This window comes from Camarhynchus parvulus, unplaced genomic scaffold, assembly GCF_901933205.1.
Source record: "Camarhynchus parvulus unplaced genomic scaffold, STF_HiC, whole genome shotgun sequence".
In the NCBI taxonomy this organism is placed as follows: domain Eukaryota; kingdom Metazoa; phylum Chordata; class Aves; order Passeriformes; family Thraupidae; genus Camarhynchus; species Camarhynchus parvulus.
In genome coordinates, this window is record NW_022148247.1 from 6628 (window position 1) to 19385 (window position 12758).

The following is a 12758-nucleotide window of genomic DNA, read 5'->3' on the forward strand; positions in this document are numbered from 1 at the left end:
GGCGGCCGCGCTTCCGGGAATTGACGTCACCGCGGCGGCCACGTGATCTCCGCCGCCAATCAGCGGGCGCGCACGCGGTACCGCCTCTCCGGCGTAAGGGGGCGCGGCTAGAGCGCGGGGGGGTTCCCGTAAAGGGGCGTGGCTAAAGCGCACGGGGCCGGCTGTGTTTGCATAAAGGGGCGTGGCTAAAGCGCACGGGGCCGGCTGTGTTTGCATAAAGGGGCGTGGCTAAAGCGCATGGGGCCGGCTGTGTTTGTATAAAGGGGCGTGGCTAAAGCGCACGGGGCCGGCTGTGTTTGCATAAAGGGGCGTGGTTATAGCGCACAGAACCGCCTCGGAATTTGCATAAAGAGGCGTGGCTAAAGCTCACGGTATCACGTCTGTATTTGCATAAAGGGGCGTGGTTGTACCTCGCGGTACCAACTGTTTGCATAAAGGGGCGTGGCTACACCTCACAGAACCGCCTCTGTATTTGCACAAAGAGGCGTGGCTATTGCTCACAGTATCGTCTCGATATTTGCATAAAAAGGCGTGGTTATAGCTCACTGTAAGGCCTCTGTATTTGCATAAAGGGGCGTGGTTATAGACCATGGTACGGGCTCTGTGTTTGCATAAAGGGGCGTGGTTAAAGCTCACAGCAGTTCTTTTTATTTGCATAAAGGGGCGTGGTTAAAGGTCACGGCGGTATTTGGAGAAAGGGGCGTGGCTAAAGCTCATGGTGCCGACTGTGCTTGCATAAAGGGGCGTGGTTATAGCTCACGGTATCGCCTGGATATTTACATAAAGGGGCGTGGTTATGGTGCACAGAACCGCCTCTGTATTTGCATAAAGAGGCGTGGGTTTAGCTCACGGTATCACTTCTGTATTTGCATAAATGGGCGTGGCTATCCTTCACAGAAGCACCGCTATATTTGCATAAAGGGGCGTGGTTATAGACCATGATACAGGCTCTGTGTTTGCATAAAGGGGCATGGTTAAAGCTCACAGCACCGTCTTTATATTTGCATAAAGGGGCGGGGCTACAGCTCTACCGTGTTTGTGTAAAGGGGCGTGGCTAAACCTCACAGAACCGGCCCTGTATTTGCATAAAGAGGCGGGGCTATAGCTCATGGTATTGCCTCTGTTTCTCATAAATGGGCGTGGCTATGACTCACGGTGCCGACTCTGTATTTGCATAAGGGGCGTGGCTGCATCTCACAGTTTTGTCTCTATTTGCTATGGGGCGTGGTTATCATGCACAGCACCGCCTCTGTATTTGCATAAAGGGGCGTGGCTGTAACTCACTGTTTAATCTCTATTTGCATGAAGGGGCGTGGCTATGCACAGAACTGTGTTTGCATAAAGGGGCGCAGCTGTACAGTCTGGAACCGCCTCTGTATTTGCATAAGGGGCGTGGTTATAGCACACAGTGCCGCCTCTGTATTTGCATAAAGGGGCGTGGCTGTAGCTCACTATTTCGTCTCTATTTACATGAAGGGGCGTGGTTATCATGCACAGAACCGTGTTTGCATAAAGGGGCGTGGCTGTAACTCACGATTTGATCTCTATTTGCATGAAGGGGCGTGGTTATCATGCACAGAACCGTGTTTGCATAAAGGGGCGTGGCTGTAATGGTTGAAACTGCCTCTGTATTTGCATAAAGGGGCGTAGCTAAAACACAGACATTGCTTTTGTATTTGCATAAATGGGCGTGGTTCTAATGCTCGGAACAGTCTATTTGCATAAAGGGGCGTGGCTCTAACTCACGGTACCTGCTTTGTATTTGCATAAAGGGGCGTTTTCTCTCACATTTGCATAATGGGGCGTGTCCGTTAGTGCAAGCCCCGCCCCTTTTCCCCAATTCCCTGCCCAGGTTCCCCCCAATGACCGAGCAGAGGGTTTGGGGGTCCCCTGGACACAGATTGAGGGGGCGGGGTCACACCCAGATTTTGGGGTCACACCCCAATTTGGGGTCTCACACAGATTTTGGGGGTCTCACAGATTTGGGGTCTCAGATTGGGGGTCTCACAGATTTGGGGTCTCACAAATTCGGGGTCTCACAGATTTGGGGTCACACCCAGATTTTGGAGTCACACCCCAATTTGGGGGTCTCACCCAGATTTGGGGTCTCACAGATTTTGGGGTCTCACACAGATTTTGGGGTCACAGATTTGGGGTCACAGATTTTGGGGGTCTCACAGATTTGGGTCTCACAGAGTTAGGGCCTCACAGATTTGGAGTCTCACACAGATTTGGGGTCTCACAGATTTTGGGGTCTCACAGATTTGGGGTCACAGATTTTGGGGTCTCAGATTTTGGGGTCTCACGCAGATTTTGGGGTCTCACAGATTTTGGGTCTCACAGATTTGGGGTCTCAGATTTGGGGTCTCACAGATTTGGGGTCTCTCACACATTTTGGGGTCTCACACAGATTTGGGGTCTCACAGATTTGGGGTCTCACACATTTTGGGGTCTCACACATTTTGGGGGTCTCACGCCTCTTTATTGCCCATCCCCCACCCTGGGGGGTCAGGGGGGGATTTTTGGGGGGGGGTCTCACCTGACCCCCGCCCCTCCCCCGCCCCCCGTGCCCCCCCCCTGCGCCCCCCCCGCGTCGGGGGCTCCGGACATCATGAGGAAGAGCACGATGGGGATGATGTACATCCACTGCGGGGAGAGGGGAGGGGTCACCTTAAAATCAGCCCAAATCAGCCCAAATTCACCCCCAAATCCACCCCAAAACCAGCCAAAAATCTCCCCCCAAATAACCCCAAAATCTACCCCAAAATCCATCCCAAATCCCACCCCCAGATCACCCCAAAATCAGCCCCAAATCCACCAAAACCCACCCCAAATCAGCCCCAAATCCACCCAAAATCAGCCAAAATCAGCCCCAAATCCACCCAAAATCAGCCAAGAATCCCCCAAAACCCACCCCAAATCAGCCCCAAATCCACCCAAAATCAGCCCTAAATCAAACCCCCCAAAATCACCCCAAAATCAGCCCAGATCACACCAAATCCACCCAAAAATCAGTCCCAAATCACCCCAAAATCAGCCCAAATCCACCCCAAAACCTACCCAAAATCCATCCTAAAATCAGCCCAGAAATCAGCCCACACCACCAGCCAAAAATCAGCCAAAAATCCACCCAAAATTTGGGGGGCGATTCACCCCAAAATCACTCAAATTCACCACAAATCATCCCAAAATCAACTCCAAAATCCACCCCAAATCCACCTCAAAAGCAGCCCAAAAAACTCTGAAATCCACCCCAGAATTTACCCCCAAATCAGCCCCAAATCCACCTCAAAATCAGCCACAAAACCCCCAAATCACCCCAAATATCCACCCCCAAATCCCCCCAAATATCCACCCCAAAATCAGCCCAAATAACCCCAAAATTCACCCCCAAATCACCCCAAAATCAACCAAAAATCCACCCCAAAATCCCCTCAAATCACCCCAAATATCCATCCCAGAATTTACCCCCAAATCAGCCCCAAATCCACCCCAAAATCAGCCCAAATAACCCCAAAATTTGCCCCCAAATCACCCCAAAATCCACCCCAAAATCAGCCCCAGAATCAGCCCAAATCAGCCCAAATCCACCCGAAAGGGGAAATGGAGGGGTCACCCCAAAATCCACCCTAAAAAAAAGTCCCAAAATCAGCCCCACAATCCACCCCAATATCCTCCCAAAATCTGCCCAAATCATCCTGAAATCGCCCCAAAATCTGTCCAAATCCACCCCAAAATTCACCCCAAAATCAGCCCCCAAATCAGCCCAGATCACCCCAAAAACAACCCCAAAATTACCCCAAACCACCCCAAAATCAGCCCAAAATCAGCCCAAATGGGAAATGGAGGGGTCACCCCAAAACCCACCCTAAAATAAGTCCCAAAATCAGCCCCACAATCCACCCCAATATCCTCCCAAAATCTGCCCAAATCATCCTGAAATCCACCCCAAAATCCACCCCAAAATCAGCCCCCAAATCCACCCCAAAATCAGCCCAGATCACCCCAAAATTCACCCAAGAATCAACCCCAAAATTACCCCCAAAATCCACCCCAAAATCAGTCCCAAAACCACCCCAAAATCAGCCCCAAATCTCCCCAAAACCCACCCCAAAATCAGCCCAAATGGGAAATGAGGGGGCCACCCCAAAATCCCCTCAAATCCATCCCAAAATCACCCCAAAATCCACCCCAAAATCAGCCCAAATAACCCCAAAATCAGCCCCATGGGGAGGGGGTCACCCCAAAATCCCAATTTTGGGGAGTTTGGGGGGTCAGGAGGGGTTTGGGGGTGTAGGGATTTGGGGTTTTTGGGGTGTAGGTGCATTTTTGGGCAGGGAATTTTTGGGGGTGCCTCAGGTGATTTTTGGGGTGTCAGGGTGGGATTTTGGGGTTCCCCAGGTGTTTCTGGGGTGTCAGAGCTGTTTTTGGGGTTCCCCAGGTGTTTTTGGGGTTCCCCGGGTGGTTTTGGGGTTCCCCAGATGTTTTTGGGGTTCCCCAGGTAGATTTTGGGATGCCCTGGGTGTTTTTGGGGTTCCCCAGGTGTTTTTGGGGTGTCAGGGTGGATTTTGGGGGTGCCCCAGGTGATTTTTGGGGGTTCCCCAGGTGTTTTTGGGTTCCCTGGGTGGTTTTGGGGTGCCAGGGTGGGATTTTTGGGGTGCCCCAGGTGTTTTTGGGGTGCCCCAGGTGTTTTTGGGGTTCCCCAGGTGTTTTTGGGGTGCCCAGGTGTTTCTGGGGTTCCCCAGGTGATTTTTGGGGTTCCCCAGGTGTTTCTGGGGGGCCCGGGTGTTTTTGGCGTGTCTGGGTGGATTTTGGGGTGTCAGGGTGGGATTTTGGGGTGCCCTGGGTGTTTTTGGGGTGCCCCGGGTGTTTTTGGGGTGCCCCAGCTGGTTTTTGGGGCTCCCCCGTTGTTTTTGTGGTGTCAGGGCTGGTTTTGGGGTTCCCCAGGTGTTTTTGGGGTTCCCCGGGTGTTTTTGGGTTCCCCAGGTGTTTCTGGGGTTCCCCAGGTGGTTTTGGGGTGTCAGGGCTGGTTTTGGGGTGTCTGGGTGTATTTTGGGGTGTCTGGGGGGATTTTGGGGTGTTTTTGGGGTGTCTGGGTGGATTTTGGGGTGTCTGGGTGGGATTTTGGGGTGTTTTTGGGGTGTCTGGGTGGATTTTGGGGTGTTTTTGGGGTGTATTTGGCTCACGTATTTGGCGAAGAAGGATTTCTGCTCCTGGGGTTTCGGGCACATTGGGGCCTGCTCCTGCTCCAGGTGGGGGGACATTGGGGGCGGGGGGTCCGAGGGGCTGGGGACACATTGGGGACATTGGGGACATTGGGGACACACTGGGGACATTGGGGACACATTGGGGACATTGGGGACACATTGGGGACACATTGGGGACACCTTGGGGACACATTGGGGACATTGGGGACATTGGGGACACACTGGGGACACAGTGGGGACACTGGGGACACGGGGTGTCACAGCCACCCCAAAACTTTCCCCCTGCCCCCACGGGCGTCCCCACGAAAGCTGAACCAGCCCCAAAATATCCCCCAGTGTCCCCAAGTGTCCCCAAGTGTCCCCAAGTGTCCCCAGCCTGTCCTCAGGTCCCAGTGTCCCGCGGTGTCCCCAGGTGTCCCCAGTTGTCCCCACGGTGTCCCCACGTCCCTGTCACTCGCATGGCAGCCGAGTCACGCATCCCCAGGCCACCGCCCCCCCACCGTGTCCCCATGTCTGTCCCCCCATGTCCTGTCCCCCCCCCCCACATCCCCCCCCTGTCCCCCTCCATGTCCCCCATCCCCCTGTCCCCATGTCGTCCCCCTGTGTCCCCCCTCTCCCCCCCATGTCCCCCATGTCCCCCCATGTCCCCGTGCCCTGTCCTGGTGTCCCTCATGTCCCCCCACATCACCCCCCTGTCCCCATGTCCCCCTGTGTCCCTCTGTGTCCCCCATGTCCCCACATCCCCCACATCACCCCCCTGTCCCTGTGTCCCTGTGTCCCCTCCCATCCCCCTGTCCCCTCCAAATCCCCCGTGTCCCCCCCCCTGTCCCATCCCTGTCTCCCCTGTCCTCTGTCCCATGTCCCCATCCCCATCCCCTGTCCCCATCCCCTGTCCCCGTGTCCCCTGTCCCTGTCCCCATCCCCTGTCCCCTGTCCCCTTCCCCCATCCCCGTGTCCCCATCCCTGTCCCTGTCCCCATCCCTGTCCCTGTCCCCTGTTCCCATGTCCCCATCCCCTGTCCCCTGTCCCCATCCCCATCCCCATCCCCATGTCCCCTGTCCCCGTCCCTGTCCCCTGTCTCACGTGGCCGGGGCTGGGGCTGTCTCAGCGCCACCGAGGTGTTGAAGAGCTCCAGGTGCTCGTCCTGCACCCAGGTGCCCCTGCAGGTGCCAGGGGCGGCCACCACGGCCAGGGCCACCACGTGCCCGGCCACGTCCAGGTGCAGGGACAGCTGGTCCGACAGGTGCGACTCCAGCAGGGCACACTGGGGACATGGGGACACCTCAGGGGACACGGGGACATGTCAGGGGACATGTCAGGGGACATGGGGACATGGGGAGATGGGGACATGTCAGGGGACACGGGGACATGAGGGGACATGGGGACATGGGGACACAGAGCTGCCACCACGTCCAGGTGCAGGGACAGCTGGTCCAACAGGTGAGACTCCAGCAGGGCACACTGGGGACACGGGGACACCTCAGGGGACACGGGGACATGTCAGGGGACACGGGGACACGGGGACATGTCAGGGGACACGGGGACACCTCAGGGGACACGGGGACATGGGGGCACAGGGACATGAGGGGACATGTGAGGGGACATTGTGGGACACAGGGACACAGGGACATGAGGGACATGGGGACATGAGGGGACAGTGCCACAGGGGGACATGAGGGGACACGGGGACACGTGAGGGGACACAGGGACATGGTGATTGTGGCATGGGGACACGAGGACACAGGTGACAGCGGCATGGGGAGATGTGAGGGATCAGGGGCACAGGGACACGGGGACATGAGGGGACAGGGACACCAGGACACATGAAGGGACACGGGGGACACGGGGGACATGGGGTGATGGTGGCACGGGGACAGGGACATGGGTGACAGTGCCACAGGGGGGACATGAGGGGACAGGGACGCCAGGACATGTGAGGGGACACAGGGACACGTCAGGGGACACAGGGACACGGGTGACAGTGGCACGGGGACACGTGAGGGGACACAGGTGACAATGCCACAGGGGGACATGAGGGGACAGGGACACAGGGTGAGGGCACTGAGGGCACAATGGGGGAGGGGCAGGGTGACAGGGACATGGGGGGACAAGGGCAGGAGGACCCTGGAGTGTCCCCAGGTGTCCCCAGGTGTCCTACAGGTGTCCCCAGGTGTCCCCAGGTGTCCCCAGGTGTCCCAGGTGTGTCCCCAGGGCATCCCCAGGTGTCCCAGGTGTCCCAGGTGTCCCAGGTGTGTCCCCAGGGCATCCCCAGGTGTCCCAGCTGTTCCCAGGTGTCCCCAGGTGTCCCAGGTGTCCCAGGTGTCCCCGTCACTCACCGCCCTCACGAAGGAGGTGACAAACTCGGTGTCCCCGTCCTCACCAGGGCCCGGGGGCCTGCGGGGGACGCGCACGCGGTACAGCCCGTCCCGCGCTGCCACCTCCTGCGGGGACAGGGACACCTCAGTGTCACCCACTGTCACCTCAGTGTCACCTCAGTGTCACCTCAGTGTCACCCAGTGTCACACAGTGTCACACAGTGTCACCCAGCATCACCTTATTGTCACCTCAGTGTCACCCAGTGTCACCCAGTGTCACCTCAGTGTCACCTCAGTGTCACCACTGTGTCACCCAGTGTCACACAGTGTCACCTCAGTGTCACTCCCGTGTCACACAGTGTCACCCAGTGTCACCTCAATGTCACCCAGCATCACCTTATTGTCACCTCTGTGTCACTCCAGTGTCACCCACTGTCACCTCAGTGTCACCTCATGTCACCTCAGTGTCACTCCAGTGTCACCTCAATGTTCCCCCCACTGTCCCCCTGTGTCGCCCCCCCATCCCTCTGTCCGTCTGTCCCTCACTCACCCTGAGCCGCGCTCTCTCTATGTCCCCCCCATGTCCCCATGTCCCCGTGTCTGTCCGTCTGTCCGCGCCCCGCTCACCCTGCTCTCTCTATGTCCCCCCATGTCGTCCCCCCCATGTCCCCGTGTCTGTCCGTCTGTCCGCGCCCCGCTCACCCTGAGCCGCGCTCTCTCCTCCTCCCCCCATGTCCCCATGTCCGTCCCCATGTCTGTCCCCGTGTCTGTCCGTCTGTCCGCGCCCCGCTCACCCTGAGCCGCGCTCTCTCCTCCTCCCCCATGTCCCCATGTCCGTCCCCATGTCTGTCCCGTGTCTGTCCGTCTGTCCGCGCCCCGCTCACCCTGAGGGCTCTCTCTCCTCCCCCCCCATGTCCCCATGTCCGTCCCCATGTCCCCGTGTCTGTCCGTCTGTCCGCGCCCCGCTCACCCTGAGCCGCGCTCTCTCTATGTCCCCCATGTCCCCGTGTCTGTCCGTCTGTCCGTGCCCCGCTCACCCTGAGCCGCGCTCTCTCCTCCTCCCCCAGCGGTTTCTGCGCCAGCGCCAGCGCGGGCTCGGGGCCCCAGCTCAGCGACAGCGACCCCCGGCGGCGGAACCGCGGAACGTCATCTGTGCGACGGACAGACGGACAGACGGATGGGGACAGAGGGACAGGGGGACAGGGATGGGAACAGGGACAGGGATGGGGACAGGGGACAGGGATAGGGATGGGGGGGACAGAGGGGACAGGGGGACAGGGATGGGACAGGGATGGGGACAGGGGGACAGAAGGACGGGGATGGGGACAGGGGGACAGAGGGGACAGGGGGATAGGGATGGGGACAGGGACAGCGACAGAGGGACAGGGATAGGGACAGAAGGGACAGAAGGACAGAGAATAGAGAGGACAGAGGGACAGGGATGGAGGGGACAGGGATGGGGACAGAAGGGACAGAGGGACAGAGGGGGACAGAGGGACATGGGGACAGGGACGGGGACAGGAGGGACAGAAGGGACAGAGGGACAGAGGGGACAGAGGGACATGGGGACAGGGACAGGAGGGACAGAGGGACAGAGACAGGAACAGGGGATAGGGGACAGGGACAGAGGGACATGGGGACAGGGGACAAGGGACAGGGGATATGGGGACATTGGGACATGGCACTGGGACCAGGGACACCCCGGTCCCCATGCTGCCAGTGCCACCCCAGCCTGGTCCCCACAATGCCACCCCCAGCCCAGTGTCCCCAGTGCCACCCCTCTCCCCTTGCCCCCAGTGCCACCCCCAGTGTCCCCAATGTCCCCAGTGTCCCCAATGCCCCCCCAGTGTCCCCAGTGTCCCCAATGCCTCCCAATGTCCCCAATGTTCCCAATGTCCCCAGTGTGCCCCACTGTCCCCAATGTTCCCAATGTCCCCAATGTCCCCCACTGTCCCCACTGTCTCCATGTCCCCGATGTCCCCCCTGTCCCCAGTGTCCCCAATTCTCCCAATGTCCCCAGTGTCCCCAATGCTCCACTGTCCCCAATGTCCCCAATTCTCCCAGTGCCCACCAATGTCCCCGATGTCCCCAGTGTCCCCAGTGTCCCCAGTGTCACTCACCCAGCTCGAAGGAGTGCTCCAGGGTCAGGCTCACGCGGCAGCTCTCAGTGTCACCGGCCTGGGGGGACACGGGGGGGACACGGGGGTGGCACCAGGACAAGGACAGCACAGGGACGTGGGGGGGACACCAGGACCGGGACACAGAGGGACGTGGGGGGGACACCAGGACAGGGACACGGAGGGGACACCAGGGGACACGGGGGTGACAGGGACAGCCCGTATGCCTCATGAATATTAATGCCCATTCATCCTAACGAAGGCTCTGCAGCCTCATCCCCCTCATGAATATTAATCACCAGACAGAAACCAGAACCGCCCCTCATTAGCATTAATGAGCTGGGAGACCGGCGGGCTCATTAACTGAAGCCGAACCGTGTTAATTAATATTAATGAGGGCAGCACTCGGGCCCGCCCCTCACGGAAACGAACACTATTGGTTTATACAGCCCCTAATTAATATTAATGAGGGGAAACACGCGGCCCCGCCCCTCACAGCTACTGCCGCTATTGGTTGGTGCACCCCTAATTAATATTAATGAAGACATCACACGGCCCCGCCCCTTGGATATGGGGTTATTACGGCCCCTAATTAATATTAATGAGGCCAGCACATGGCCCCGCCCCTCACGGAAACGAACACTATTGGTTTATACAGCCCCTAATTAATATTAATGAGGGAAAACACGCGGCCCCGCCCCTCTGGGCTATTAGCGAATGTTCACACGCCCCCTAATTAATATTAATGAGGGCATCGCACTGCCCCGCCCCTCGGGGCTACCGACGATTGTGTTTACACGCCCCCTAATTAATATTAATGAGGCCTCCCGCACTGATGGGGCCCTGATGAACAGCGAGTACCGGTACCGGAGCCCCGTGCTCATCCTGCTGCCGGTACCGGTACCGGAGGCCCCTCTGGTACCGGAGCCCCTGCCCCACTCCCCGCGGTGCTCCCGGTACCGGGATCCCCCATGCTCACCCTGGTGCCGGTGCCGGTACTGAGGGCCCCCCGGTACCGGGACCCCCCGTGCTCACCCTGGTGCCGGTGCCGGTACTGAGGGCCCCCCGGTACCGGGCCCCCCCGTGCTCACCCTGGCGCCGGTGCCGGTGCCGGTTCCCCCCCGGTACCGGGACCCCCCGTGCTCACCCTGGCGCCGGTGCCGGTACTGAGGGCCCCCCGGTACCGGGACCCCCCGTGCTCACCCTGGCGCCGGTGCCGGTGCCGGTTCCCCCCCGGCAGAGCCCCCCGGCCTCGCCCAGCGCCGCCCCCGCCGCCAGCAGCGCCAGCACCGGCAGCGGCCACGGCGCCGCCATCTTGGAGCGCGGGGCACGGCGGGAACGGGGCGGGGCCGGCGCGGGGGGCGGGGCTACGGCGCGGGGGCGGGGCTGGAGCGGATGGTCGGGGATACGAGGAATGGGTGTGGCTACAGTGGATGGGCGGGGCTACAGCGGGTGGGCGTGACTACGGCGAGTGGGCGGGGCTGGACGGATGGTTGGGGATACAAGGAATAGGCGTGGCTACAGTGGGTGGGCGGGGCTACCGCGAATGGGCAGGGCTAGAGTGAATAGGCGGGGCTAGATTGGATAGGCGGAGCTAGAGCAAATGGGCGGAGCTAGAGCAGAGGAGGCACGGTCAGGAGGGAGGTGGGTGGGGTCTATGGAAGGGGAGGGGCTTCTTGGAAGGGGAGGGGCCAACACGGCGCTCCCATTTGTGTGTTCCCGCCCCCAAATGCAGCCCGGGAACCGCCAGGATGGACAGAGGGACCCCTCAGTGACCCCTGAGACCCCGAATGACCCCTGAGACCCCCCAGTGACCCCTGAGACCCCGAATGACCCCTGACCCCTCCCAGTGACCCCTGAGATGTCCCCAAGGACACTTGGGGACCCCCAGTGACCCCTGATGGATTTTGGGGGGTGTCACCCCCCCTCGTGTCCCCGATGTCCCCGCCCCCTTTGCAAGCCCCGCCCCCCTCAGGTGAGGCCTCACCTGTCCTGGGATGGGAACGGGGCAGAGAGAAAAATGGGAATGGGGAAAATGGGGATGGAAAAAATTGGGATGGGAAAAATGGGGATGGGGAAAACGGGAATGGGAAAAATGGGGATGAGGAAACTGGGAATGGGCAAAACGGGAAAGGGAAAATGGGAATGGGAAAAATGGGGATGGGAAAAATGGGAATGGGGAAACCGGGAATGGGAAAAATGGGAATGGGGAAACTGTGAATGAGCAAACCAGGGATGGGCAAACGGGAATGGGAAAAATGGGAATGGGCAAAAATGGGGATGGGCAAAAATGGGGATGAGAAAAATGGGAATGGGCAAAACAGGAGGGGGAAAATCAGGAATGAACAAAACAAGAAAGAGCGAAATGGAGATGAGGAAACCGGGAATGAGCAAAACGGGGATGGAAAATGGGGATGGGAAAAATGGGAATGGGCGGAATGGGCAATGGGGAAAATGGGGATGGGAAAAATGGGGATGGGCAAAATGGGAATGGGCAGAACAGGAATGGGAAAAATGGGGATGGGAAAAACGGGAATGGGCAAAATGGGAATGAGAAAAACGGGAATGAGGAAACCGGGAATGGGAAAAATGGGAATGGGCAGAATGGGGAAACCGTGAATGAGCAAACCAGGGATGGGCAAACGGGAATGGGCAAAATGAGAATGGGAAAAATGGGGAATGGGAAAAACGGGGATGAGCAAAACTGGGAATGGGAAAATAGGAATGGGCAGAATGGGATGAGCAAAACTGGGAATGGGAAAAATAGGAATGGGCAGAATGGGAAATGGGAAAAATGGGAATGGGAAAATCGGGGATGAACAAAACGAGAAAGAGCAAAATGGAGATGAGGAAACCGGGAATGGGCAAAAAGGGAATGGGAAAAACGGGAATGAGCAAAACCGGGATTGAGTAAAAGGCAGGCGAGGCCCGGGGACATTTAAAATTCCTGGCCCGGGACACTGACAGCGAATTCCCATCCCGGGGCAATGGGAATTCCCATACCGGGAGGGAATTCCCATCCCAGGACACCGGGAGTGATCAGCCCGGGACACCGGGAATTCCCGCCCCGGGACACCGGGAATTTCCATCCTGGGACACCGGGAATTCCCGCCCCGGGA

General features: G+C 58.7%; 1 protein-coding gene across 1 annotated transcript; it reads right to left on the bottom strand.

Annotated features, from left to right (window-relative positions):
- Positions 1–6288: 6288 nt before the first annotated feature.
- Positions 6289–10953, bottom strand: EMC10 (ER membrane protein complex subunit 10; the record flags this gene model as incomplete). The annotated part of the gene is made up of 5 exons (XM_030970036.1): positions 10843–10953; positions 9643–9700; positions 8560–8672; positions 7544–7648; positions 6289–6471 (listed from the first exon to the last, which is right to left on the bottom strand). Coding segments are annotated over exons 1-5 (570 nt in total), but the record flags the coding sequence as incomplete, so codon positions are not given.
- Positions 10954–12758: the final 1805 nt, after the last annotated feature.